Raw genomic sequence first — 23040 nt, forward strand, 5'->3', positions numbered from 1 at the left:
GTGCCTAGGTTGAAGATTTTCTGCGTGCTATGCGAAAAGTTCATAGTTATTGAGACATATTTCAATGCATCACGTATGAATAGAACTCATAAATAGATTACATTATCGCATTTTAAGAAGCCTCTTTCTTTGATTTGGAAGAAGGTTGGGATAACATTAGGGAAGAGATCCTGGTGAAATCCTGCAAGACAATGACAACCATCGGCGGAATTATACTTGCTGCCTTCGGCCACTTTCCACAATCCAGTGCCATACTTCCCAGTTCGAACAATCATGACTTTTGCATGTCCCTTACCTGCGTGATCAAGTCGATAACAGTCCTTGTAAAAGGTATGTAATCAAGACCTAATTCCCGACCAGCCGTCTTCCCATCCACGCCATGAGACTCATCGGGAGCCTGCACCTCTTTCGACACATTATCTGCCGCCCAGGCAAAATGCGACCCAATGATGCTGGCGGCCTTGCTGTATGTAAATCTCTCAGGAGACGCTGGAATATACCGCTTTCCGCCAGCCTCAGGCCGCAAAAGTGCCTCGACGTGAGCTTTGGCAAGGTCGCGAACGTCGATCCAGAATGGTACCCTGGCAACTGGCAGCGGAGTTTCGCCGCTGGCTATGTTGAAGAGCATCTTGTTTGACTCATTCAGCGCGTCGACGTTCGTAACGGGATGCCGTATGGGACCAAACGTCATAGGCGGGCAAAGGGTGACCAGGTCGAAGGAGGGCTTCTCTTTAGCGATGAAGTCCCAAGCTTTGAGTTCTGCAAACTTTTTGGATCCACGGTATGCTATTACAGCACTTGTTTCAGGGTCGACCGACTCTTCGTAAGACAGAGGGTTCCAGTCATCGCCAGTGTAAGTGAAGTACGGTGGTGCCTTGCGCCCAGCATCAAGGACGGATGCAAAGGAAGACGTGATGACGATGCGCTTTACTTTCGGCGAAGTAGCCGCCGCTTTGAGGATAGAATCAACACCATTGATCGCTGGTATAATCAACTCTTTCTCATTGTCTTTGGTGTCATAAGTGAAAGGCTAGGTGAGGTCAGAATCTGTGTCATATTATCCAAGTCTTTCATAGCACGTACACTTGCCACATGAATAACGGCGTCGATGTCCTGAATAGCCTCCACAAATCCTTCCGGGTTCTCGAAGTCGCCAATCTGAACGAAATCAAGCTTCTCTCGAAACTCAGGCCTCACATCAATCATGGCCTTCCCCTTGGATAATGATCGAGTAGCCCCGCGGACTTTGATACCACGCGACAGAAGTTGGTCGACAACATGCGCACCAATAAACCCGGTGGCACCAGTCACCAAGACGTATTGTCTAATGAGTCAAAATCAGTCAGTAGTTTTATTATAGTATGAGGAAAATGTATGTTTCAACGTACATTGCGGGAGGCGAAGAAACCATCTTAGACAGGATTTGCTCAAGACCATCAATGACAAAGTGAGAAAAGATTGCAAGTTATCGTATAGAACTTTACATAATTTGTCTTCATGATCTTAACTATGTGTTCATATGGAGCTGGCCACTATCCGTATCAGTTGTGTTGCACCGCATCATAAACTCTCAATGAGGGGTCTTGGCTGTCGGTGGACAATGTGCCGTCTACCCCCGCGAGCTAGCTGATAATAGAGTTGATGGCGCTCTGCCGCCTGTCCCCGCCGCCAATAATCCTTGCACATACTAATGCTGGACTAGCTCGTGTCGAAGCGGTTAATGCTACCCGGATTTAATTCCTCCCTCGCTGCTCTAACGCAGCCTACGCCGAAGCGTGTATCAGCCGATGGGTTGTCTGATCAATTTCCCCGCACAACGTCCCATTAGCTCGGTGTTCCCCAGACCAGACCCCAGACCCCAGACCCGAACGTCTGGCAACCAGCGACCAGCAAAGGCGCCTGATATCGGGATGGCGTCCCTGTGATTATTATAAATGGCAACAGCTCATCACTTTCTCCGTTGTTTGATCTCATTATCATCCTCTCAACATTGCCTTTTCTTCACAAGACTAATACTCAATGGCTTTGGGTAATCTCAGTGGCACGCCACTTTTGGTGTGTGTGACACTTGTCAATGCTGGTCAGTGACTCGGTAACTCTATGATGCGCTCAATGCTGATGCGTCTACATAGTTTCCATGTCATGGTTTGGTTACGACCAGGTAAGCTAGCCCATGTCGTATCTGGTCCAGGAAGTCGCTCATCGACGGTCCATAAGGGCGTCTTCTCATCAGTTCTCATCTCAGCCGACTTCAAGTACTGGTTCCCCGAGACTAAGGTCGCGAGTATCTCTGGAATTGTTTCCAGCTGCTTTGCAGTAAGTGACAAGCTACCTTTGACCAAGTGCAAATACTCAATACCATTACAGCTGGGTGCCTTCTTTGGGGCAATCTTTGCCTTTGTTTGCGGTGACAAGTTAGGGCGCAAGAAGACCATCTGGGTTGGTCTCCTGAGCAACCTCATCGGCGCTGTGCTGCAGATCGTATCATGGCATCTTCCTCAAATGATAGTCGGTCGTGTCATCAACGGATTCGGAATGGGTACGTCTCCAACGTTCATCTTCCGCACGCAAGTCGAATTACAATCTAACGTCTTGGCTCGCAGGCATAACCTCGTCTACCTGTCCCGTCTATCAGGCCGAATGCTCCAAGCCTCGCGTTCGAGGTAAACTCGTTGTCGTACAGTCCCTATGCAATACCGCCGCTTTTTGCCTCGCCAATTGGATGAACTACGCTCTTGGTGTTCGGAGCGGTCCCATCCAGTGGCGTTTTCCCCTCGGCTTCCAGCTGCTGTTTCCCTGCGTCATCGCCGTCGCGCTACTGTTTGTTCCCGACTCGCCGAGATGGCTGATGCTCAAGGACCGACACGACGAGGCCCTTGTTGTGATAGCACGTCTTGCTGGCAGAAACGCGACCACCGAGGACCTAGATGTCGTGACTGAGTTCAGGTCAATCCAAGCTACAATTCAACAGGAGCGTAATGAGACCGTATCGACGATTGATATGCTCAGATGCCGCGACAAGACTCAAAACCTTCGCAGGATCCTACTATCGTGCGGTACACAGTTCATGCAGCAGTTCTCAGGGGTCAATGCGCTCGGATACTACCTCCCCACCATGTTACAGCAGGTTCTTGGCTACAGTGCGCGCCGAAGTCGCCTTCTTACTGGTGTCAATAGCACTATCTACCTGTTCGCCGCAATTTGCTGTTTGTTCATCATTGACCGCTTTGGTCGCCGAAAGTACGTACTTACCTAGCCCACGAATGTCCTCGTAATATACTGACGCCGATAGGATGATGCTGTACGGAGCAGCGACAATGGGCTCTTGCTACATGATTGTGTCTATGACTCTCCTGGGAGCCAAGCATAATCCGGGTATGAAGGAGAGAGTATGTGATGGAACAGAGACACCCATACCGAGAATCAACAGCTAACGTCTTTCCTAGCTCGGCGAAGTCACCACAGCCTTCTTCTTTATTTACTACTTCTGTTACGGTACCAGCTTTGCCAAAGTACCCTGGGTGTTCAACTCGGAAGTCAACTCACTCGGTTGGCGCACACGGGGAGCTGCAGCTGCCACAGCAACTAACTGGATGGGTGGCTTCATCGTTACTCAATTCACCAAGACGGGCGTTGACAATCTCAATTGGGGCTTCTTTCTCCGTAGGTGATCTGACAATTACATCGTTACACGAACAAGACGCTTATCAAAGATAGTATTTGCTGGCTTTTGCTACTCCTACTTCCCGATCGTGTACTTCCTGTATCCCGAAACCGCTCGTCGCACCCTGGAGGACATGGACCAGATCTTTATACAGAATCCAGGCCTGATTGTCTGCCGCGTTCCAGAACTTACGCAGAGAGAGCGTCCTCAGACATTAATTACTCTTGAGCAAAAGCGAGTCGAGAAGGCAGAGGTGGCTCATGTAACTCATGTGGACTAGTTAGCTTTACTGTCCGTTGCTCGAGATGAACTATACTCAGAGTAATTTGTAGTTCGTTCTGGCCGAGAGCTGGCGCTTAACGCACGGATGTACTTGCACCACACACGGGCGTCCTGGGCCTCAGCAGGTTGGCAAGTAGTCTGACCTTGAATTTACGGAATTCCAGTCTATGTATCTCGTTTCAAACGCTCAAAGTCCTCCAACACTTTACTACAGTCCACCTGTACTCCAGTCCCACTCTTCACCATCCAAATACCTTCTGCACGCCGCTCCTCGGCAATCTTCCTACGTGTCGAGCTGTGTGTAGCTGTTCGCAGACTCTTGCTGATTCCTGCACTGGGATATGCAAACAATCCAAACATTCCAGCACCACTCTTAGTCACCAGATTCATCGCCCCCTTTCCAAGCCCTTTAGCAGCACCCAGTGCACCCTCCTTCTTCGCACCTTTATATGGTTGTACCACAACGTCGCTTAGACCATCGATGAAGCCCCACGCAAATGTCTTGCCCGCCACTACCATGCCACTCTTGGCATCTGTCACTGGCCCATGATTGCGTACATTGCCGCCATAGAGTTGTGGTACCGATTTTAATCCCTCTGTTATGGCAAGTGGAATATCCACTAGCATGCCTTTCGTGGCTGTTTGGCCAATTTTACCAGCGCTTTTAGCTGAAGCTCCAGCCATGCGACCGGCGAGATGTCCAGAGTGCGCACTCCTAGGTCGTACGGAGTCGTTCGAGAGGCGCTCTACGCTGAGGTGATCCTTGTCGCTAGACCTTTCCTGTAGGGATGGGGAACCTCGTCCCTGGGTATACTTCAGCTCCCCAGCGCGCCGCTTCTGGTCGTCTCGGTATTCCTCGATCGGCTTTGTAAAGATACCCGTGATGTTGCCAGCCATTCCGGTTGCCGTTGCCATAACAGCAGACGCGCCTCCTGAAACAGGATCCCACCTGGTTGTTTCGGTCTGGATGGGGTTGCTCTGGTACCTATAAAGAGTAAGTCAGCGGCTATGCCAATGATCAATCACGTAAGCAAGGCTAGGTACTTACGGCTTCAGGTGTTTACTATCGATTGAATTGGTGGATATTAAAATCTCTGCAGCCATCTTCGACAGCTTGATCGGGTTCTTCGACTTGGAATATGACCATACGGCAGGCTCACTTGGGATTACATCGCATCGAATTCGCTCCAGAGGGAGGCCTTTATGAAATGACTGTACAGCAGCACGAACCCCGACCTCTGATGACATTTTGTCGGCTATTATCGCGGCTGCGGATGCGGCCTGTGGGGATAGACAGTAACGAATGGCTGCAGCGAGGTTGTCAACCGTGAGCTCTCTATGAGGTATCGGAGCCGGTCCTGCACCAGCGTTGGCCACCATCTGTCCCCAGAAAGGCTGGCTATAAAATGGAAAATTAGTAAACAAGACATCTTAGATCGAAATCTCATCGACTTACTCGCCAAAGAAAGGAACTATAGTTGTTGGCTTTCCATTTCTCAATCCACAAGCCGTTGTTCCGGCACCCCCATGATGAATGACCGCTGCGACGTGTTGAAAGAGCCATTCGTGGGGACAGTCCCCTATCCAGTATACGTTTTCTTGGTCAGAGCCAACCAGATCAGACCAGCCTTTAGAGATGATAGCACGAGCGCCAGTGGCCTCGACTGAATCTAGTATAACACCGATGACCTTCTCAGGATTATCTAGGACAATACTGCCGAATCCGATGTATACCGGAGGCGGACCATCTTGGAGGAATTGGGCAAGGTCTGTTGGTGGGTAGTACTGAGGAGGATCGCGAAAGAAGAAGCCGCAGACATCTATAAGAATGTTGGTTAATCGGCAGCAAGGCATATCCTGCAACTCAAACCTACCTATATACGGTTCCCAGTCTACAGGTTTCGGGACCAAGGCTGGTGACCAGCAGTACGTGAAGGGGATTTTCAACGTCTTTGTTAGCATAGGAGCGTCAAACATAGCCACCTCCTCTAGGTCTATCGACTTTCTCCACTTGTTGATAATGTCACCTAGCCTGACCATGAACTTCGTCAGCAGAAGGGTATTCCAGGCGACGGATAAGCTTACCCTTGCCACGTCATCCACTCCACCACGGTGTAAGAGATGTAATTTCCAAGTTGAGGATCGCTTCCGACGTTTTTCAAATTAGCAAGCGGATGAGGGAAAGCTCTCGTATTGCTCCACGGCATAGTGAACATGAGATGCACGGGAATGCCTAGTGCCTGGGCACAGTGTATGTGCGCGAAGCTAGGGGGATTAGCAATTATAGCATCGGCCACAAAAGGTAAACCAGTCAATGGGTCTGGTTGCAAACATGAGTGCCAGAATTCCTCAAGCATCCACTGCACCATATCACGCTTTTTCTGAATCTCCCCAGCCGCCAAGCTCTGCATACTAGGTATCAGACCTGGGTTCTTCACCATGTAAGCCATCAGCTCAGCTGGGTCGCCCCCGACAGGATAGAACTCTAGTCCTGATTCTCGAACAAAGCTTTCAAAGGTATTGTGTGTTGCCAAACGAACACGGTGCCCATGTCGCTGAAGCTCGTTTCCCAGCGCGATGAATGGCTGTACATCACCTCGACTGCCAACAACTTGAATAACAATATTGAGCTTTGTGGCCCATGTCTTGCTTCTTGATTCGAATTCCGTATATTCTGGAGTCGGAGTGTCGGGTTGCGCATACTTCTCGGGTGAAGTTTGGTAGAGGCGGCTTAGGGTGCGGACGAACTTGGAATTACAATCAATCTCGACACGAGCGTCGTCTATGATCACTATTAGCAGATTAATTGGCATACTATATGGAGAGATTACCTTGAATTTTGACATCATTCTCGAAAAAGTTGGCGAATGTATACGGCGATGAGCTTTCTGACGAGAAGTCTCCGGGCAGTTCTGCAGCGTGTGAAAGATCCCCGGTACTCCTTGTATTTCTTAGGCTCTGATAAGCTGGTGATGGGGTGGCTGGAGTGAGTGATGGAGAATCATCCCCAGCGAGCTCATAGCGAATGGTTTTCCGTTTATTGTCGGCCATTGTAGTCGATGTGCAGTATCTTGCTCAAAGGGCAAGCATGGAAGCGATAGCCAAGATGATAGTAAAAAGATTAACAGAAAGCTTATTGTAGACGGAGAGACGCCAAGACAGATTATATAAACCAATTCTGTCTGTTTTCTTTTTCTTTTCATCGGGATGACGTGGTGCATGGCGCAGCTAACACCAATAATGCAATAAGAGGCGTTGTGTGCTGCTTGTGACCCGCATAGCATCTCGTTTATGACTCAAACCATAATTAGGATCGTCTCAGCCACCAAGTTACAATAGGAGCTATCGGAGGAAAATTACAATGTATGACGAGCGTGATGGCCTAGATCCACAGATACCATCGGTAGTGAAGTTAATATTTTTGTGGTCAATATGATTGGTTCGTATTTCCCATTTAGGTTTCGTTTAGCCTCGTTCAACTTCGTTCCTCGTTCTGCTTCTCCCTCGTTCATTGAACCGCCCCTTTCCCATTCCATACTAGACCTACTTAGCTACAGTCCACTAATCGGAAACTAGCGGTCGGGGCCAGTGAATGAACCCGGTGGTAGCACGGCCGGATCTAGCACGATCGCATGCTTGCATGAAGATGCTGACTGATATTTGCCCGACATCAGACAATTCTGCCGCGTACATGCTATCCACTAACTTCGCCATCTACGGGTTACGGCTCACCGAGAGTTGTCTTTCCGCCGCCGCTATGCTTGCCAAAATGACCAATTTCGATCTCGTTCTTCAACTCCCGTGTCGTAGACTGCCTCGTTCTCCAAAATTGACGCGTCATCTTTCAGGAGGGCAAGATTGAAACCGAGGCAAAAACACAACTACCTCTAACTTATAAATACCTAAAGATGTATGGACGTGATAAAGTTGAAGCCGCATAACAGCACGCATAACCCCGAAGACCTTCACGCACTCAAAAGAAACATGAGACTCACGACCATCATCGCAACGTTCGTCGCCTTTGCTGAAGCAACCAGCATTCCCAGCACCGGCACTACCTCGCTGAGAGAAGAGGCCATAAAGAATAACCTGCTCTTGGGGTCTGGGGCTATCAATCCATCCTATCTCAACGACTCTCAGTTTCGTGCCGTCCTTTCCAAGCAGTTCAACAGTCTCTCTCCTGAGAATGAACTGAAATGGACCTTTGTCCATCCTGCCAAATGCCAATATGATTGGCACAAGCTCGACCGTCTTGTCAAATTCGCCGATGCCAATAATATGAAAGTCAAGGGCCATGGCCTTCTTTCGCCATGCTGTAACCCGGATTACCTCCTCAACATAACTTCTCCTGAAGCCCTCCGTGCTGAAATCACCAATCACTTTGAGGCCATTATGCATCGGTACCGCGGTAAGATGGATCGATGGGACGTTGTCTCCGAGGCCCTCAAGACCAACGGCAGCGGTTTGGCACCGAACCACTTTTACGACACCCTGGGTCCCGGTTGGGTTGAGGACGCCTTTCGCATAGCCCGAGCAGCAGACCCAGACGCCAAGCTGTTTCTCAATGAGAATCTCGTCGAGGTGCAACCAAAGAAGCGTCAAGAACTTTACGACATGGTTTCTGCACTCGTACACAAAGGCGTCCCTATCGATGGGATCGCTCTGCAGATGCATATCACCCTCGAGCCCTTGGTACCTGGTGTCATTCGAGAAATGGTTGAATCTTACAGAGCAATTGGGCTCCAGGTCACCATTGCTGAAATGGATGTTCATACGTATAACGTAACCCAACAAGCTGAGATATATGGCGACACCGTCAAGGAAGCTCTAGACGCAGGCATCACTGATATAAGTTTCTGGGGCTTTACAGACAAGCACTTGTACACGTGGCTCCCGGGAGCCAAGCCGTTGATGTTCAACGAGACCTATTACCCCAAGAGTGCTTTCTACTCGACCCATAGTGTCCTCACTGACTTTAATGAGAGGTTATGAGTAAATCGGCGATGGGGGTTCAGGTTGCCAAGGACTCAAGAGTCTCACTCATGCGAGATGAGGCTGTTGCAAGAAGATTGTAAATAACTTTCGATAGGTCTGTTGTTTAGGTCAAGCTTAGTAGCTGGGGAGGATAAAGGATGGCTCACCAGTTATAAACATATAACAACACTGTAAGACACCTTGATGGCAGTTAAAGTAGTAATATTAACAATTTCTTGGCAACAACGTGGGTGGCCGAATTAAACCTATAATGGAACTTCTTATTCGAGTCTACTGGCAATAACCCCAAGCCCTTTAAGTACCTCTATAATAGCTAACAGACAGCTTATGCCGAAGAAACACTTATGTGGCAAAGGCATTCTGTTAAGTATTGAGATAAGTGGACTTAGCCAGAGTGAAACGAGGGTAGTAATAAACTCTGAAGTATGTAAATGTCCTACATTCTTGAACGTAAATGGAATGAAGGAAAGTAATTTACATCATCGATAACCACATAAGTTGCTTCCAGAGTTTGATCCATATTTGGCTCACTGACTGGCTCGTGGATAACCCATTCATCTGCTAACATGTGCGGCCCTCTACCGATGTCATGGCGCTTGATGCGTCGCCGAACGTCACATGACATGTGATGATTCGTGAGTGATATACCACTCCCTTGATCCCACAGCTGCTGAAACGATGGGAAGTGTAGAGAAGCGCTTTTGGAGTTGGTGATGTTTTGCATCGTCGAAGAACACCCACCCTCGCTGCCTGTAGATAGCCGCTTGTAGGGCAATGTATTAGTTTTTCAGCGAATCTCCTTGACCATTCTCCCAACTGGGAACTTTTCACCGTAGCGCTTGATACAAATTCGAAGATTGGCTCATATGTTGGGGTACTGGGTCCGTCAAGCCACCGAAGTTCGTGAGATGACGATGGTAATCTGATTTTGAGAACCTTGTAACGATGGGTTGACATTTTCTGACCAGCCAATCAATCATAGCCAGTGGCTGGCCCTTGTTTTCTTTCGATAGTATAAGAAATCTGGTAATAGGATCGAATCCTAAGTTTGCAAACTCGTCAATATCCAAATTAACAGTGGTTTCTAATCTCTGAAACCAATATCTTATTAAGATAATAAGCTTTTTAAGCTCAGGATCAGTGATACCCAGGAGACCCCCTTGATAATGATCTCCACTGAAGAAACTGTCATCAGGGAACAGTAGCTGATTATCTGCATTTTCTTCTGAATCGTTGGACAGTATACTGGGAGGGTCGGGTAACCAGGAGCCAAGGGACTGAGCGCAAACCGCTCCATAAAGACCTCACAGATAGTCGTAGACCGCTCGCAGACCCTCGAGCTCCCAGTCGTGTGGCTCTTCGTAGACAGATGAAACCAACTTGTCAAAGTCGCGCACGTTGTAAAATCCTCGATGTTGTCGGTGGAATTTGCAAGTAGCTTCATGTCTCAAAAAGCTCAACAAGCGCCCTACTTCATAGTGGCTGAGCTTGTCGAGTTTGAGAAGTTCGATGCTGATGGGCCTCCCGTGAAAAAGGAGCTGACCCTGTGTTGTGGGCAGATCTGGTAGGCCCAAGTAAGCACGTCAAGGGAATTCTTAGGTTGCTTTTGTGATATAATCTTCGATGAAAGTCTAAAAGTGAGAGTAGAGTTTATCGAGCGAGTTTATAGTAACATAGTCGTGATTTTTAAAATGGTCTGCGAATTGTCTCTCTCTCTCCAATTGTTAATCAGAGCCAATCGGATGGAATCTTCTGTCCACGGAACAATTCTGGATGGGAAGGAGACGATGGCCAATGCATCCTGCATCATGTATTTGTTGAAGAGCGCCTTGTAGAAACGACAACGGATGCCGCATTACGCCGGGATCATAGGTGGAGATGTCTTCATGAGAGGAAGCATGTTTGTTCCCATTTCAATCTGTAATAGGAGCTCTACACGATGATCAAATGGAAGTTGAGTAAGGAAGTCCATAATGGCGGTGGCTCAGGGTGCGACTCATAATATGGAATCAGAGTGAGCTTCGTTTCGCGATCTGCAATGCAAGACAGACTTTGATAGATGGCTGGGGTAATGAATGTAAAGGTAAACAAGACGCATAGAATGAAAGGAATGAAAAGGTGAGTTGAATGCATCTTAGGTAAATTATTTTGAATTTTAATGAGATAGATGAGCCTCCCTGAAAAGTGTTACCTGGCTTTCACATAGAAACCCTATAGTGCAGAGCAAAGTTATGTACCAGATGAGAAGGCTGTTCAATGCGCCCGGGGACAAATTGGGGCATTTCAAATTGTTTTTAGGGTAAAAGACAAGATTGGTTTCTCTAATACGTGTCCTCGCAATACCTTCTCGCATCAGCATTTATCCTGCAGCAATTGGTCAAACATTGTGGTATAATGTCTAGTAACGTCTCAACTGCAAACAACATATCTAGCTCATACAGCAAGGACAGTATAAAAAGTTCTTTGAGCTTGACAAAATCTTAATACTGACAGAGGCAAAAGTATAACTCTCTCTGGACCTATCGCCCAGAGCTTAGTCACCACAAGATCAGAAACCTTGCAGCAGCTATGTACAATGGGCTTGTCATGCAAAGTTCAATCTGCAAAAACCTGTTCAAAGCGTTTACCCCACAAAAGCACCATAGCAGCTTGGAACTTGGCTGCCTCATCTCATCTAATCTTTATCAATCAATCTGCCATCAACAGTGACATCAACGGCTTTCTAAAGTGTTGATCACCTCCGACTGCCGGTCCATCTCCGAGCGTGAAAAGCTTGTTGCGGGCATCTGATAAGATAGAATTTTACCCTGGTAGTGCTTACAGCTGATCACGCTGTTGATCTTTTCTCGTTCTAGCACAGCCCCGAGACAAGCTCAACAGTAAAACAACTCACTGTATGCAGAGGCCAAGAAACACTGTGAAAATTAAGCATAATTACATAAAAGCGCCACTTTGCTAACCCCCACCTCCCAAGCCGGCTCATGCATTTCGGTGATTTTGTCCGTATCCGCTGTTGATGCAACACGCCCCTATGACAGCGTCAGAGAGAGTCACTGGGGCCCATAGCGGTTGCTACTGTAGCGGATGAAATCCTTTTGTCCGAAGTGTCCCGACGTACTGGGGTTGATCAATTTGAAGCTGCGAGTTCGGCATATAAGTCCCAATGGTTTGAGCCTCATCAGTAGTCAATAGGGTTCTCGGTAGTCTACCAAGAGTGTGGTACGGCCACGTGTGATGTTGGAACGCAGAAACTTTTGTTCCTGATTATCTCATCTGAGCGTTTGCGACAACGTTACATAGCGGCGCGCAACGGTGACAGGGTTACTCGTTTGCTGATGCACTTGGTCATACTCGCGTGATTGTTCAGTTTGCCAAGTCATATTACCCTAGAGCTTCAAAATATTACAGTTATCACCACTGGAAGCTTTCCTCAAAATACTCAATACACGGTAAAGACGGCACTGTCCTTGCCGTAACCACGCATCTGCTCTCATCAGCCATCTTGGCGGGACCGCTTGTGACTACTGCGATACTCTCTTTGTCTCCATCCTCCAACGCTCTGTCAATAATCTGTTCGACGTTCAGTCGTTTGGACCTCCACTTCGTGAGTCTGTAGATGGTATCATCACATGCTGTTCTGTCATCAACATCGCCGCCAGTCATGTAGATATTAATCTCCACCCGGCCATTACCGAGTATATCACTCAATTCATGATTCAGAACATCAACGGCGAAAGTTGACTGTCGCACTGCCCAGTGGACTTCGATCCTTGACGGCTTGTTCGAGGATGTCGTGAGTTTCTCAAGATACGACAGTGGGACCGCTATTCCGCTTCCACCGACAATGAAGAGAACTTTTGCAAAGCGATCGAGAGGCAGAGTCTTCCCATACGGACCGTCAAGAGCTATGCGTACTACAGCTGGCTTTGGGCGCTCTTCTTCGGCATACTCCTTTAGTCGTGAAGTGAAGCTATCATATGGTCGGATCAAGAAGGTCATTTCTTGGTGGGACTTTTCGAATGTAGGTCTCAGTTCACGAGAGGAGGGTTCATAGTTCAGCAGGGGCGCGTCCTCGTCCAAGTTATCTGTAGCGCATCGACTAGATCGAGATATTGTTGCTACCGTGAAAGGATGACTCTCCCAAAAGTTCCACTTATTAAGTACCATGAGATAGTAAAATGTCCCTGGTTCAATGTTGTAGAGACTTGAAGAAGTTGGAACAGAAACGCGGATCATATGTGCATCTTCGTTGTAGGTAATCAGGGCCTTCGTCTCCCAGAACTTTGGGTTAAAGGCCATGATTCGTAATCCGCGAATGATTCGATCGAGTAGCCAGATCAGTGCTGGAACCCACACAAGAGGGTCGTAAGCACCACTAAATATTGACACATGTCTGCGTATTTCGTTAGTATACTGTCTCGCTTGGGCCCACATTATTTGACGTACCCGAGCATGGTAACGAGGATCCAAAATGATAAGACGATATGTGCAATGAGGAAGAACTCATAATTCTTACGTCTTACCCAAAACACCGATAAGCCCACAAGCAGGCAGATGAATATCGTGGCCTATATAATGGTTATTTATCAGCTGCGTCGTGGACTCAAACTACTCACCAGCTCTCCAGTCCACCAAAAGGTGAACGTCCATATTTGACAGAAGTACCTCCAACCACCACCTACAAAAGTCAGCAAATATAGCTATGAAGCTGAACCAAGATCTCACGTTGTAGAATTATAACAGTATATCCAATTGAATGAATCACGGCCTGTAAAGTCGCAATCCGGCCAACCCATCGATGGAAGTTGTTGTAAGTCTTGAAGTCCCAGCCTGTCAACCAGATGACGATGTTATTCCGCATCCCAAACAGCCATATCAGCGGGAAGTTGGCAAAGGAGAGAATTCCTGTTCTATCAGACACGTGTCGCAGCACTTGCGTCCAAACAGAAGGGTAGCTGGGAACTCGGATGTCAGCATGTCTTGTAAATTTAACAGCTGCGAAACTCACTAGCCATAGCCTTCAAATATCTCGTATCCATGTATACTGCATGCTATGTTGACGAGCACGAAAAGAATGAGAGTCAGTGTCTGCATCCGCGGAGGCAAGGTACCCCAGCCCCCATAGTCCTGTACGCAGCGTCTGCCAAGGGTTGCAGGTAGAAGTATATTGCGGCTGACCCACGATCTGTTTCGACCTTGAATGGAGAAGAATTGGCCTAAAGCCCGATTCATGATGCCCACTCCGATGACCAAGCCCCAGAATATCCCCATAGCCCAGCCGTAGTAGTTGTGGTAGTCCCATATGTAATCATGCGCCTCCTATTGGAACCCGTTTAATTAAAAACAACATCCGATTTGGATTGGTATACTCACTAGCGTTCTGACCCAAAGTTCATAGTAGGGCTGTGATGGAAGCATTAAAACTCCATAAACTTGAGAACGATCAGGACTTGTGGCGTTGAATCTTGTGATGGCTTGGATGTCATGATCTGTGAGGTTATTAATGATATTATGTGGCGGAAGATAAGAACCACTGATATCGTGACATGTCAGGTTCATTGAGGCAGACTCTGCCTGCCAAATATCCTCTGCGCAATGTATTTCCCAGCAAAGATGAAGCGACTTCTGGTAAATGAGGCTTGTGCATTCCTGTACTGTGAAGAAGACGCCTGGAGGGGCATCGGCAAATCGGAGAGTTCGAAATGTTTGTCGGCAAGCTTTCCCGCAATGATCTGAGGTAGCCAGAACCTCGCCGAGGCCGAGGAAGCTGGCAGCAAGAATGAATGCCGCGTTGTTCCTCCAATACCGCATATTGGGCCCTGATGTGAAGTTTGGAGGTTTTAGAGATCATGATAGTCACGGTGACCAAATCGTTATCAGATGATCAGATAATCACCTCAGTGGGTCGGCATCACGGGTTTATCAGTTATTCCGACAGTCTTGGGCTTAGTGTACGAAAAACAGCTGATCAACTCTTGGCAGTAAAGCTCGGCGCGTGTTGACTTCATGAACGCGATGCATACTACAATTCTGGCGCCACAGAAATTACAGTTTTTATAAATTTAGTCACATTAAATTGAGGATACACACGAATGGTTGAACTTGACTATAAACCCACTGAGTGTGGGCTGTAGTGATAGTATTAAGGCAGTTGTAGCTATAATTCTGTGTAATATTCTGGTAAGCGAGCGTCAGATACTAGCGACCGAGAACGCCCCGTTGGCAGCCTCATCCCATGACCCAGAGAGTTCCCTTCTGGTCTCGCATAAAGACCTCACATTTAAAGATTGGCAGTATTTACTTTCGGTACAGAGCAGCCAGCTTCTGCATAAATGTTGCAGGCTCTTGCTGAGTCGTGTTTGCGTCTCTCGGTCCATTCTGGTCTGGAACATCGACAACCTCACCATCAAGACCCTTGTTGTTGACAGCGTTCTGCTGCTTGCCAAGGTAGAAGTTGGGCATGAAGAGAGAAGCGATGAGAGGAATGCAGGACAAGCAGATGGAAGCGATGGTGATGTGTCCGTTGACGATGGCGTAGGCGCGGATAGAGCCCTGACGGATGGGGTCAAAGAAGTCATACGTCTTGAGAGTCTTGATGTTACCGTAGATGGTGGCGATGGTGGTGTCGTCAACATCGGGCATCTCGACATGCATTTGAGCCACCATCTCCTCAGTCCAGATGCTCGTCGCAACAGCACTACCGATACTGGATCCAAGAGTAGACCACAAGGTGATGATGGAGATGAGAGAAGCAACATCATCGTGGGGAACAGAGGCCTGGACACCAACTCGAGCACCAACGACGTTGAGGGAAGAAAGGCAGAAGATGAGCTGAGCAGCGACGAGACGAGCAGTGTCCTGGGTCATCATTCCGTTGGGGCTGATGAGAAGACCATAGCCAAGAATCCTGGCAGCAGCACCAAAGATCATGAGACCCTTGTAGCGATGGGAGACACGATGGATCAATCCAACGACAGGGCCGACCAAGCAGAGACCCATGGTAGTGATACCAAGGAAGATGGTCCATTGGTATGTAGTCCACTCCTTGATGATAAGGATGTAAGACGAGAAGTAGGTGTTGCGAACAGAAGAGGCCATCTGGTTGAAGATGTGAATAATGACACCAGCAACAAAGGCACGGTTCTTGACAATGCGCTTGGTCATCATGGGCTTGGGGGCGAGATACATCTCATACAGACCAAACAAGATGAGAACAACAAAGCCAACGACGATCATGGCGATCATGCTTGGGTTGTTCCATCCGCCCTTTGCGCTCTTGGCCAAGGTGATAGGCAGAAGGATCAAAGAGAAAGCAAAGCCAAGCAGAATAAGACCAACAATGTCGATGTCAATTAGACCACGGTACGCGAGCTTGGCCCAATAGGTCAGGTTCTTGGGCGTGGCCTCAGTGCGACCCATTCGAACGTCCTTGGAATCGGCCATAGTGACCATTCCGGCCTTTTCACCACGTCGCTGCATGGTATAGAGGGTCAGAATGGCAGGGACGAGAAGGGCGGGAACGAGGATGGCGAACATGCCGAGACCCCATCGCCAATCTTCATAGAAGCCATCAGCAATGAAGCCGTTAACAGGCACAGTGACGATGAAGGGTAGAGAAAGGCAAGCACTGAAGAAGCCTCGCCATTCGAGAGGAGTCAAGTCAGCGACGATGATGTCGCTGAGAAGATCAAGACCAGACTTGCCGACTGAGGTGAAGCAGATACCAACAGTGTAGGCAGTGAAGCCCGAGGCGCTAGCAGCGACAGCAAAGCCGACAGCATAGAAAGCAAGCACCACGACGTAAGTGGTAGGCCGAGAAGTAATATCAGCAAGCTTTCCAATGAAAGGCTTGCTAATAGCACGAATGATCTGACCAGCCGTATTGACAGTACCGAGCTGACTATGAACACCAAAAGTCGAAGCCGCAAGCGTTCCAAAGATTGTAGTCGTGATACCCATGTCAAGAGCGTAGGCGAACATGGTAAGACCAATGGAGATACCAAGAAGCCAGAGCAGGATCTTGCCCTTCTTGCCAGACTGGTAGAGGACCTTGTTGAAGGCCTCGACCCTTCCTACACCGATTTCCTTGTGGGCATCATCGTCGGAGACGGGCGAGTTGGACGCGTCGTAGTCTTTTTTCTCGTTGAGTTCGAACATTTGCGATGTGTTTTGGGCGGGGGACTCAGTGCTGCCCTCGGGGTGCTTAGGCGCTGACATTTTGGGAGGGACGAAAATGAGCTGTAGATCGCTCCAAGACGGTAGATCAACGTAGCATTAAAAGAAGGGAAAAGGAAGCGAATAAACGGGAGAAGAAGAAAGGGAAAAGTCTTCAATGTGCAGCGGTAGTGCCGCCTGGCCTGACTTTTTTACGACAGCTTCCAAAAGCTGTTTGGTCGCCCCCATTTCGCAGAGAGGAAAACACAGAACCAACAGACAGTGTGCAAGGTACTGATTACAGGACCCCTCGCTCGCCGGTCCTCGGCTCGCGTACAACGGACGACAGTAGTGCTGATACTCCGGCGTGAGTGGGGTTTAGCCAAGGCGTGGGAGGACCAGAAATCGGTGAGTCTTTTTTTGTTTGTCTGGCTTGTCGAAGAAAAATTATCAGATCTTGTTCATATCCACTTGCGTTGGTTGGTAGCCAAGATTATCAACTGGTCGCCCATCTAATCAGATGGTCGCGTGCAGTAGGGATCGGCCGTAGTGTGGGACGGGATGCAGATCTCTTCCCTGTCGAGCCAGGAGCACAGTGTATCACACATTTATACAAACAGTAGAATATCCCTGGTTCCATGCAGTGACTAGCATGTCTCTGATGCAGTTGTAACCATGGATCAAGATTCCAAGAAGAGGGAACTCGCCGACACATCACATGCGTTGGTTGGTTCACGGGAGAGGCAAAGTTTTCTTGACAAATCAGAGGTTCTATCAATCACAAGCTAAGATCATGAAGTGTTACCAGCGTGGCCAATTGCTTGTCCATCATGAAGATCTCTTGATCCGTACCTTTCCGATGTTACGGGCTCAAACTCAATGAGAAGCTATCCCGTTCATGCTTCGGCTCGTGACGTTTTGCCTAGAAACTATAATGCATTAACTTCACCTAAATTGAGGCCCTATACTTGGATCAATACCGACGACTTGGCAGCGGTGATAATTCAGGGTTGCAAAAATAACTTTTACGTCGTTCATGTAACATTGGTAGGCAACATTCCCATGATCATTCGTCTTGGCGAGTGCAGATCGTTCATTTATCAATCTGATGCACGTAAGAGGCTTCTCATCACATCAGACGATCTTATCAATCTATGGTACTCCGTTGTCGCAGTGGCAATCCCAAGTGATTTTAGCTTGCTGGTCGTGTGATCGAAATCGCGAGTGAAGCATCAAATTAAGTAGATTTAGGTAAAATGTCTATGGGCATGAATTGAAGGATTTGCTTGCGAAAACTATGACTAAATGGAAATCTTTGCTGCATCGCACAAAGATCTAAACACACTGCCTGGACTGGCATACAGCTCCGAGATAGTGTCAAACTCAACTACTCTGCCGCTGTCCATCACGACAACCTTGTCACACGTAGCAACAATTGTATCTAATCGATGAGCCACAGTAAGGACAGTTGCGTCTCCAACAACCTCGTTCAACATGGCTTGAAGCTTCGCGTCTGCTCTGCCATCAATAGAGGCCGTTGCCTCGTCCAGAATCACAATCTTGGACTTCCGAACGAGCGCTCTAGCAATAGAAATGAGAGACCTTTGTCCTTGGGAGATGTTGGAACCGTTTTCCTTGACCTCTGAGTCTAAGTTCAGACTTGATCCCTCACTGCTGGACTCGGAATCATGCTTCTCATTTTCTTCTGCTTCTTTATCTTGTTCTTTCGAGGATTGGCCGAGTCCAACGCGGTCAAGGCATTGTTGCAACCACTCGTCGTCGTATTGTTGGAAAGGATCGAGGTTGTAGCGGATGGTGCCAGCTAGAAGGACGGCATCCTGGCTGATGACGGAGAGGCTTGATCGAAGAAGGTGAAGACCGACGGTGTGAATGTCGACTCCGTCAATGAGGATTCGGCCACTTGTAGGTTCGGTAATTCGTAGCAATGCAGATATTACTGTTCGAATGTTAGTAGACGGTCGGTTAAAGGGACTTTCCTTGCCGCTTACGTGTTGTCTTGCCAGCACCAGTACGCCCGACAATACCGACCTTTTCTCCAGCCTTGATATCCAGATTGACATCCTTGAGTGCAGGCTCAAGTCCAGGACGATGGCTAAGGGTGAAAGACTGAAACTGAACATGACCAGCATTCGGCCATTGGCGGGACTTGAGTTCCTTGTCAACGTTGTCGACCTGGTGCGCTGGCTCCTGCTCAATGTTGTAGGCATAGTGAAGCATTCTCTCCACTGAGTTCATATTGTTCTCAATCTCAGCACTTTGGCGAATCATGTTACCAAATACAGCCTGAGCCGTGACAATGTAGGACAAGACTACACCACCAGACGAAGGATCAATGGTACCGCGAAGTCCAACAACCAGTAAACCGGCAGCCAGAACAAGAGTCGCGCCACAAAGGTCCAGGCGGAGGTTCAGCCAGCGCTGACAAGACACCGATAGCCAATAAGCCGTGTTCTCTGTATCAATCTTGCGCGCGTTATCGTCGACAAAACGAGGGACTGCGCCGAAGGCCTTGAGAGTGGGAAGACCTGAAAGTGACTCGCCAAAATGCTCATAGATGCGACTTCGAAGCAGATTGTTGAGTCGACGAAGTTCTCGTGATGATGGGCGGTAGTACATGCCAGTCCAGGTGTAGATGAGCAGCAAGGCGGCTGCGATGGCCAGAAAGGCTGGTACAATGATGCTGACAACGATGATTGTACCCAAGACCTGGACAAAGGTCGAGATAAAGAGACGCAGAGTCTCACCAACCACGTTATCCACTGCATCAACATCTTTGCTAAATCGATGCGTGATACGGCCTTGAGGTGTAGTATCGAAGAAAGCTACAGGCGCAAGAAGAACCTTGGACATGGATGCATGATGAAGCTTGTTGGAGCACCAGAAGCAGAACAACGCAAATGTCGCGCTCATGCAGAACAAACCAAGAGATTGTCCAGCTCCAAATGCGGCGTATCCTCCCATGTATGCGTCCTCAGATATGGTGGAGTACTGGTTCTTCTGCCACCAGCTGAGCCAGAGTGGTGAGACAACACTGGTTCCTTGGTAGATAGCGATGGATAAAATGAGAAGAGGGACTGTGAGCCAAGCGTTGCCAAATTGTGCATAGCGGATGTAAGTTCGGCCGCTGACTGAACCGACTACTCTTTCTTCAATCTGCATCACCTCTTTGCCGCGAGTCTGGCTTGCCTGTTTGTCCTTGGTATCAGGCTTGGGTGTATTTACCGTCGTACCCTCTGTGCTGGATTCATCAGGCACAGCCTTTTCGGAATCACCACTACCTGCTGTTTCAGAATCTGAGTCCGAGTCCAAGACTAGAGATGAGGATCCTGCGAACTGCAAAAAGGCTCCGTTCTGGCTGGACAACTGCTCAAATGAGCCCTGTTCAGCGACGCGACCCTTATCCATGTAGACGATGTGATCAGCCTGTCGAGCGAACCGAATCGAGTGTGTCACCAAAACAATGGTGCCTTCATTATTGCGGCGTGCCTGATTGACGACCATATCGAAAACGCGAGCACCAACGTGAGCGTCCAGAGCCGAGAAACAGTCATCAAGAAAGAGGAGTGGACTTCTGCCGTAGATCGCTCTAGCAAGACTGATACGCTGCTTCTGGCCGCCAGAGAGTGAAACGCCATTCTCGCCAACGACTGTCATGTCACCGTCAGGCAAAGCCTTCATGTCCTGATGGAGACAGCAGCGTGTGAGAACCTCATCATACCACGCGAGGTCGAGAGGTCTACCAAAGACGATGTTCTCTCTCACCGTTTCGCTCAGAAGCCATGCTGTTTGCGGGGCTAGGGCAATCTGAGATGAAGAAGTCGTCAGGCTGAGCTGATAGGAACGCGCTTGGATGAGATGCATGTCACCGAGAAGTGCCTTCAAGACCGAGGTTTTGCCCGATGCAACCGCTCCAACAATGCAGACCAACTGGTTGCGTTTCACCAGCAACGAGTCGAGCCATAGTCTTTGACTCTGACTTATCGCTTTGCTCTCTGACTGGTTCTGTAGGGCATCCTTCTCTTCTTCCGCTGCCAGAAGCTGCGCATCGTCGTGATATGCAAAAGTGGCGTCCTCGATTCGGATCACGACATCAGACGCTTCCTCCTCCTCACCAGAGTAGCCAAAGCTGGTTTGAGGACCGGATGAAGGTGAATCTAGGTCTACATCGGAAGCAAGCATGAACAACGCCAGTCGCTCCAGTGCAGCTCTAGCATCTGCAATAGCCGACAGAGCAGTAGGAAGAGCTTGGAGAGGTGTTCTCAACAACATAAACAATGCAAGGCCAGAAAAGACAACGCCTGCGTCCATGCCATTCTCGCTAGTCGCTCCATAACAAACAATGCTGACGACCGAAGCAAGAGTCGGCGCCGTGTAAGAGACCGCAGTGTTGAGAGCTCTAAGAAGCATTCTCTTACGGATATAGACAACTTCATCAGACCTCAACTTTCCAATCTTTGAAAGTAAACTCTCCTCGTAAGCGTTTGTTTTGACGAGGCGAATAGCGGCAACTGCTTCAACGACAGCCTTGACTCGGGCATCAGTGAAGGGCATGCTGCCCCGTCGCAGTCGAAGTAAGCGACCCATCATAAAAGACTGAAGAGGGTACAGTAACGCAAGAAGACCAAATCCTGGCAGAGCGCTGTATCCCATTGTCCACACGGTCAAGGCGAAGCATAGTAGCATCTGGAAGATACTTGTCCATGCGACGTGAAAGTAGCCACAGCAAAAGTCAACTCGCGTCACATCAGCGCTGATGAGACTCATGAGCTTTCCAGTACCGAGACCATGTTTGAGCTTGGCCTTTTCGCTGAGCTGTGTCGTGGCTCTTCGGTAAATGACGTGCATCAACGCACCACGGAGCAAGACGCCGGTCGTGTAGGAGCGATAGAAGCCATGAACGTTTGAGGTGACCGAGAAGACAAGAAGAAGAAAAAGTCCAACGACGTAGCCAAAGCCTGAGCGAAGGCCTTGTTGCGATGAGTCTGACAACGTGGCGATGAGGAATCTGATGAGAAGAGGCGATAAAATTTGCGACAAGTCCCCAGCTAACTTGAAGAGTCCGCCAAGCCAGAACCATTTGAAGCACACATCATTGAGAGCCAAGGTCAAGACAGTTGTATCAGTTGTATGTCTTGCCCAGAACGGTCTCCATGAGAACGGATTCGATGAAGTAACAGGCTTTCGTCCTCGATTTGCAGCAAGCCTTGCAGCCCAAGCTTCTTCCAGGCGATTTGCATGATCTTCTGCCAACCTGTCGCTGGGCATGTCATACAGATCATCTGCTTGAAGAGGTCTTGTATAGCCCGTTCGCAAAAGACGTCCTAGCCAGTTGAAGGTCAAAATCGACAGCCAATTTGCCTGAAGCTCTGGCAGAGGAAGCTTGTCTTCGTTTTGATGCTCGACATTGCCTGGCGTAGGGACCTTTGGCGCTGTAAGTCTTTGCTGTATTGGCTTGGCTGATAGGAACGGCACTCTTCTGTACCACTTCCTTGGGGGGAAGCTCTTCCCATCGTTGCTCGCCATGGTGGTTGAGGCCAAACTTGCTCCTCGAATGAGTTTCACTTGGCAAATGGCACATCGATGGCTCTGTCACCAAGGTCCAGGCCGGCCAAGAGCCAGCGTGCGCTTCATGCTTGTAGGTCCGTATTCGGAGGGATCTCCCAAAGCAGGATCCAAAAACTGTGTGGATACCCGTTCAGTAGGGAGTGCAGATCGGCAATAATTCCATTCAGGGTTACATTGCAGGTTATACGCGAAGAGGCGTATGAGTGGATGCAAAAGCGGACGCCTCAAGTGTCTTTGCTTCCATCACCTTCCTCAAGCCGTTGATCTAGGTGGCTGCCTCTTCCAGTCTTAGATCCTGTTTAGCCTGTTCTTTCTCACTGTGAATTGCTTAACCGCTTTCCGATTACGTAACGTGCCGC

At 48.7% G+C, this 23040-nt stretch overlaps 7 protein-coding genes across 7 annotated transcripts; 2 read left to right on the forward strand and 5 right to left on the reverse strand.

The window, feature by feature from the left end:
- Positions 1-80: 80 nt before the first annotated feature.
- On the reverse strand, positions 81-1411 carry FOBCDRAFT_253854 (NAD dependent epimerase/dehydratase; the record flags this gene model as incomplete). The annotated part of the gene is made up of 3 exons (XM_031192073.3): positions 81-1030; positions 1084-1324; positions 1389-1411. 3 exons carry the CDS (start codon positions 1409-1411, stop codon positions 272-274), a joined length of 1023 nt encoding a protein of 340 aa, XP_031030919.3. The 3' UTR covers positions 81-271.
- A 726-nt stretch (positions 1412-2137) lies between these two features.
- FOBCDRAFT_253855 (general substrate transporter) lies at positions 2138-4114 on the forward strand (the record flags this gene model as incomplete). The annotated part of the gene is made up of 7 exons (XM_059611068.1): positions 2138-2161; positions 2218-2316; positions 2368-2539; positions 2604-3240; positions 3293-3389; positions 3447-3663; positions 3718-4114. 7 exons carry the CDS (start codon positions 2138-2140, stop codon positions 3942-3944), a joined length of 1473 nt encoding a protein of 490 aa, XP_059466114.1. The 3' UTR covers positions 3945-4114.
- On the reverse strand, positions 4110-6759 carry FOBCDRAFT_191701 (uncharacterized protein; the record flags this gene model as incomplete). The annotated part of the gene is made up of 6 exons (XM_059608712.1): positions 4110-4658; positions 4761-4931; positions 4995-5345; positions 5403-5766; positions 5821-5978; positions 6032-6759. 6 exons carry the CDS (start codon positions 6757-6759, stop codon positions 4112-4114), a joined length of 2319 nt encoding a protein of 772 aa, XP_059466115.1.
- Positions 6760-7930: 1171 nt separating this feature from the next.
- FOBCDRAFT_148025 (tomatinase) lies at positions 7931-8938 on the forward strand (the record flags this gene model as incomplete). Its single annotated transcript, XM_031192077.2, has 1 exon — positions 7931-8938. The coding sequence occupies one exon, from the start codon at positions 7931-7933 to the stop codon at positions 8936-8938; it is 1008 nt and encodes a 335-aa protein (XP_031030923.2).
- Positions 8939-12303: 3365 nt separating this feature from the next.
- Positions 12304-14771, reverse strand: FOBCDRAFT_324043 (ferric reductase like transmembrane component-domain-containing protein). Its single transcript, XM_031192078.3, has 6 exons — positions 14315-14771; positions 13950-14260; positions 13667-13896; positions 13558-13619; positions 13388-13509; positions 12304-13334 (listed from the first exon to the last, which is right to left on the reverse strand). The coding sequence occupies exons 1-6, from the start codon at positions 14750-14752 to the stop codon at positions 12353-12355; spliced, it is 2145 nt and encodes a 714-aa protein (XP_031030924.2). The 5' UTR covers positions 14753-14771; the 3' UTR covers positions 12304-12352.
- A 260-nt stretch (positions 14772-15031) lies between these two features.
- On the reverse strand, positions 15032-17199 carry FOBCDRAFT_170184 (major facilitator superfamily domain-containing protein). The gene has a single exon (XM_031192079.3). It carries the CDS (start codon positions 17156-17158, stop codon positions 15239-15241), a length of 1920 nt encoding a protein of 639 aa, XP_031030925.2. The 5' UTR covers positions 17159-17199; the 3' UTR covers positions 15032-15238.
- A 1197-nt stretch (positions 17200-18396) lies between these two features.
- FOBCDRAFT_191710 (P-loop containing nucleoside triphosphate hydrolase protein) lies at positions 18397-22639 on the reverse strand (the record flags this gene model as incomplete). Its single annotated transcript, XM_031192080.2, has 2 exons — positions 18397-19052; positions 19105-22639. 2 exons carry the CDS (start codon positions 22637-22639, stop codon positions 18397-18399), a joined length of 4191 nt encoding a protein of 1396 aa, XP_031030926.2.
- Between the last annotated feature and the right edge of the window lie 401 nt (positions 22640-23040).

Source organism: Fusarium oxysporum, chromosome XI (genome assembly GCF_013085055.1).
Source record: "Fusarium oxysporum Fo47 chromosome XI, complete sequence".
Classification (NCBI taxonomy): domain Eukaryota; kingdom Fungi; phylum Ascomycota; class Sordariomycetes; order Hypocreales; family Nectriaceae; genus Fusarium; species Fusarium oxysporum.

What these genes read in the sequence shown, in the direction of transcription:
- FOBCDRAFT_170184 (XM_031192079.3), bottom strand. Translation starts at nt 17,158, where the DNA reads ATGTCAGCGCCTAAGCACCCCGAGGGCAGCACTGAGTCCCCCGCCCAA.
- FOBCDRAFT_324043 (XM_031192078.3), bottom strand. Translation starts at nt 14,752, where the DNA reads ATGCGGTATTGGAGGAACAACGCGGCATTCATTCTTGCTGCCAGCTTC. An exon ending in ATATTTGAAGGCTATGGCTA is followed by an intron (nt 13,897 to 13,949) that starts GTGAGTTTCGCA and finishes CCGAGTTCCCAG; the next exon opens with CTACCCTTCTGTTTGGACGC. An exon ending in TTTGGTGGACTGGAGAGCTG is followed by an intron (nt 13,510 to 13,557) that starts GTGAGTAGTTTG and finishes ACCATTATATAG; the next exon opens with GCCACGATATTCATCTGCCT.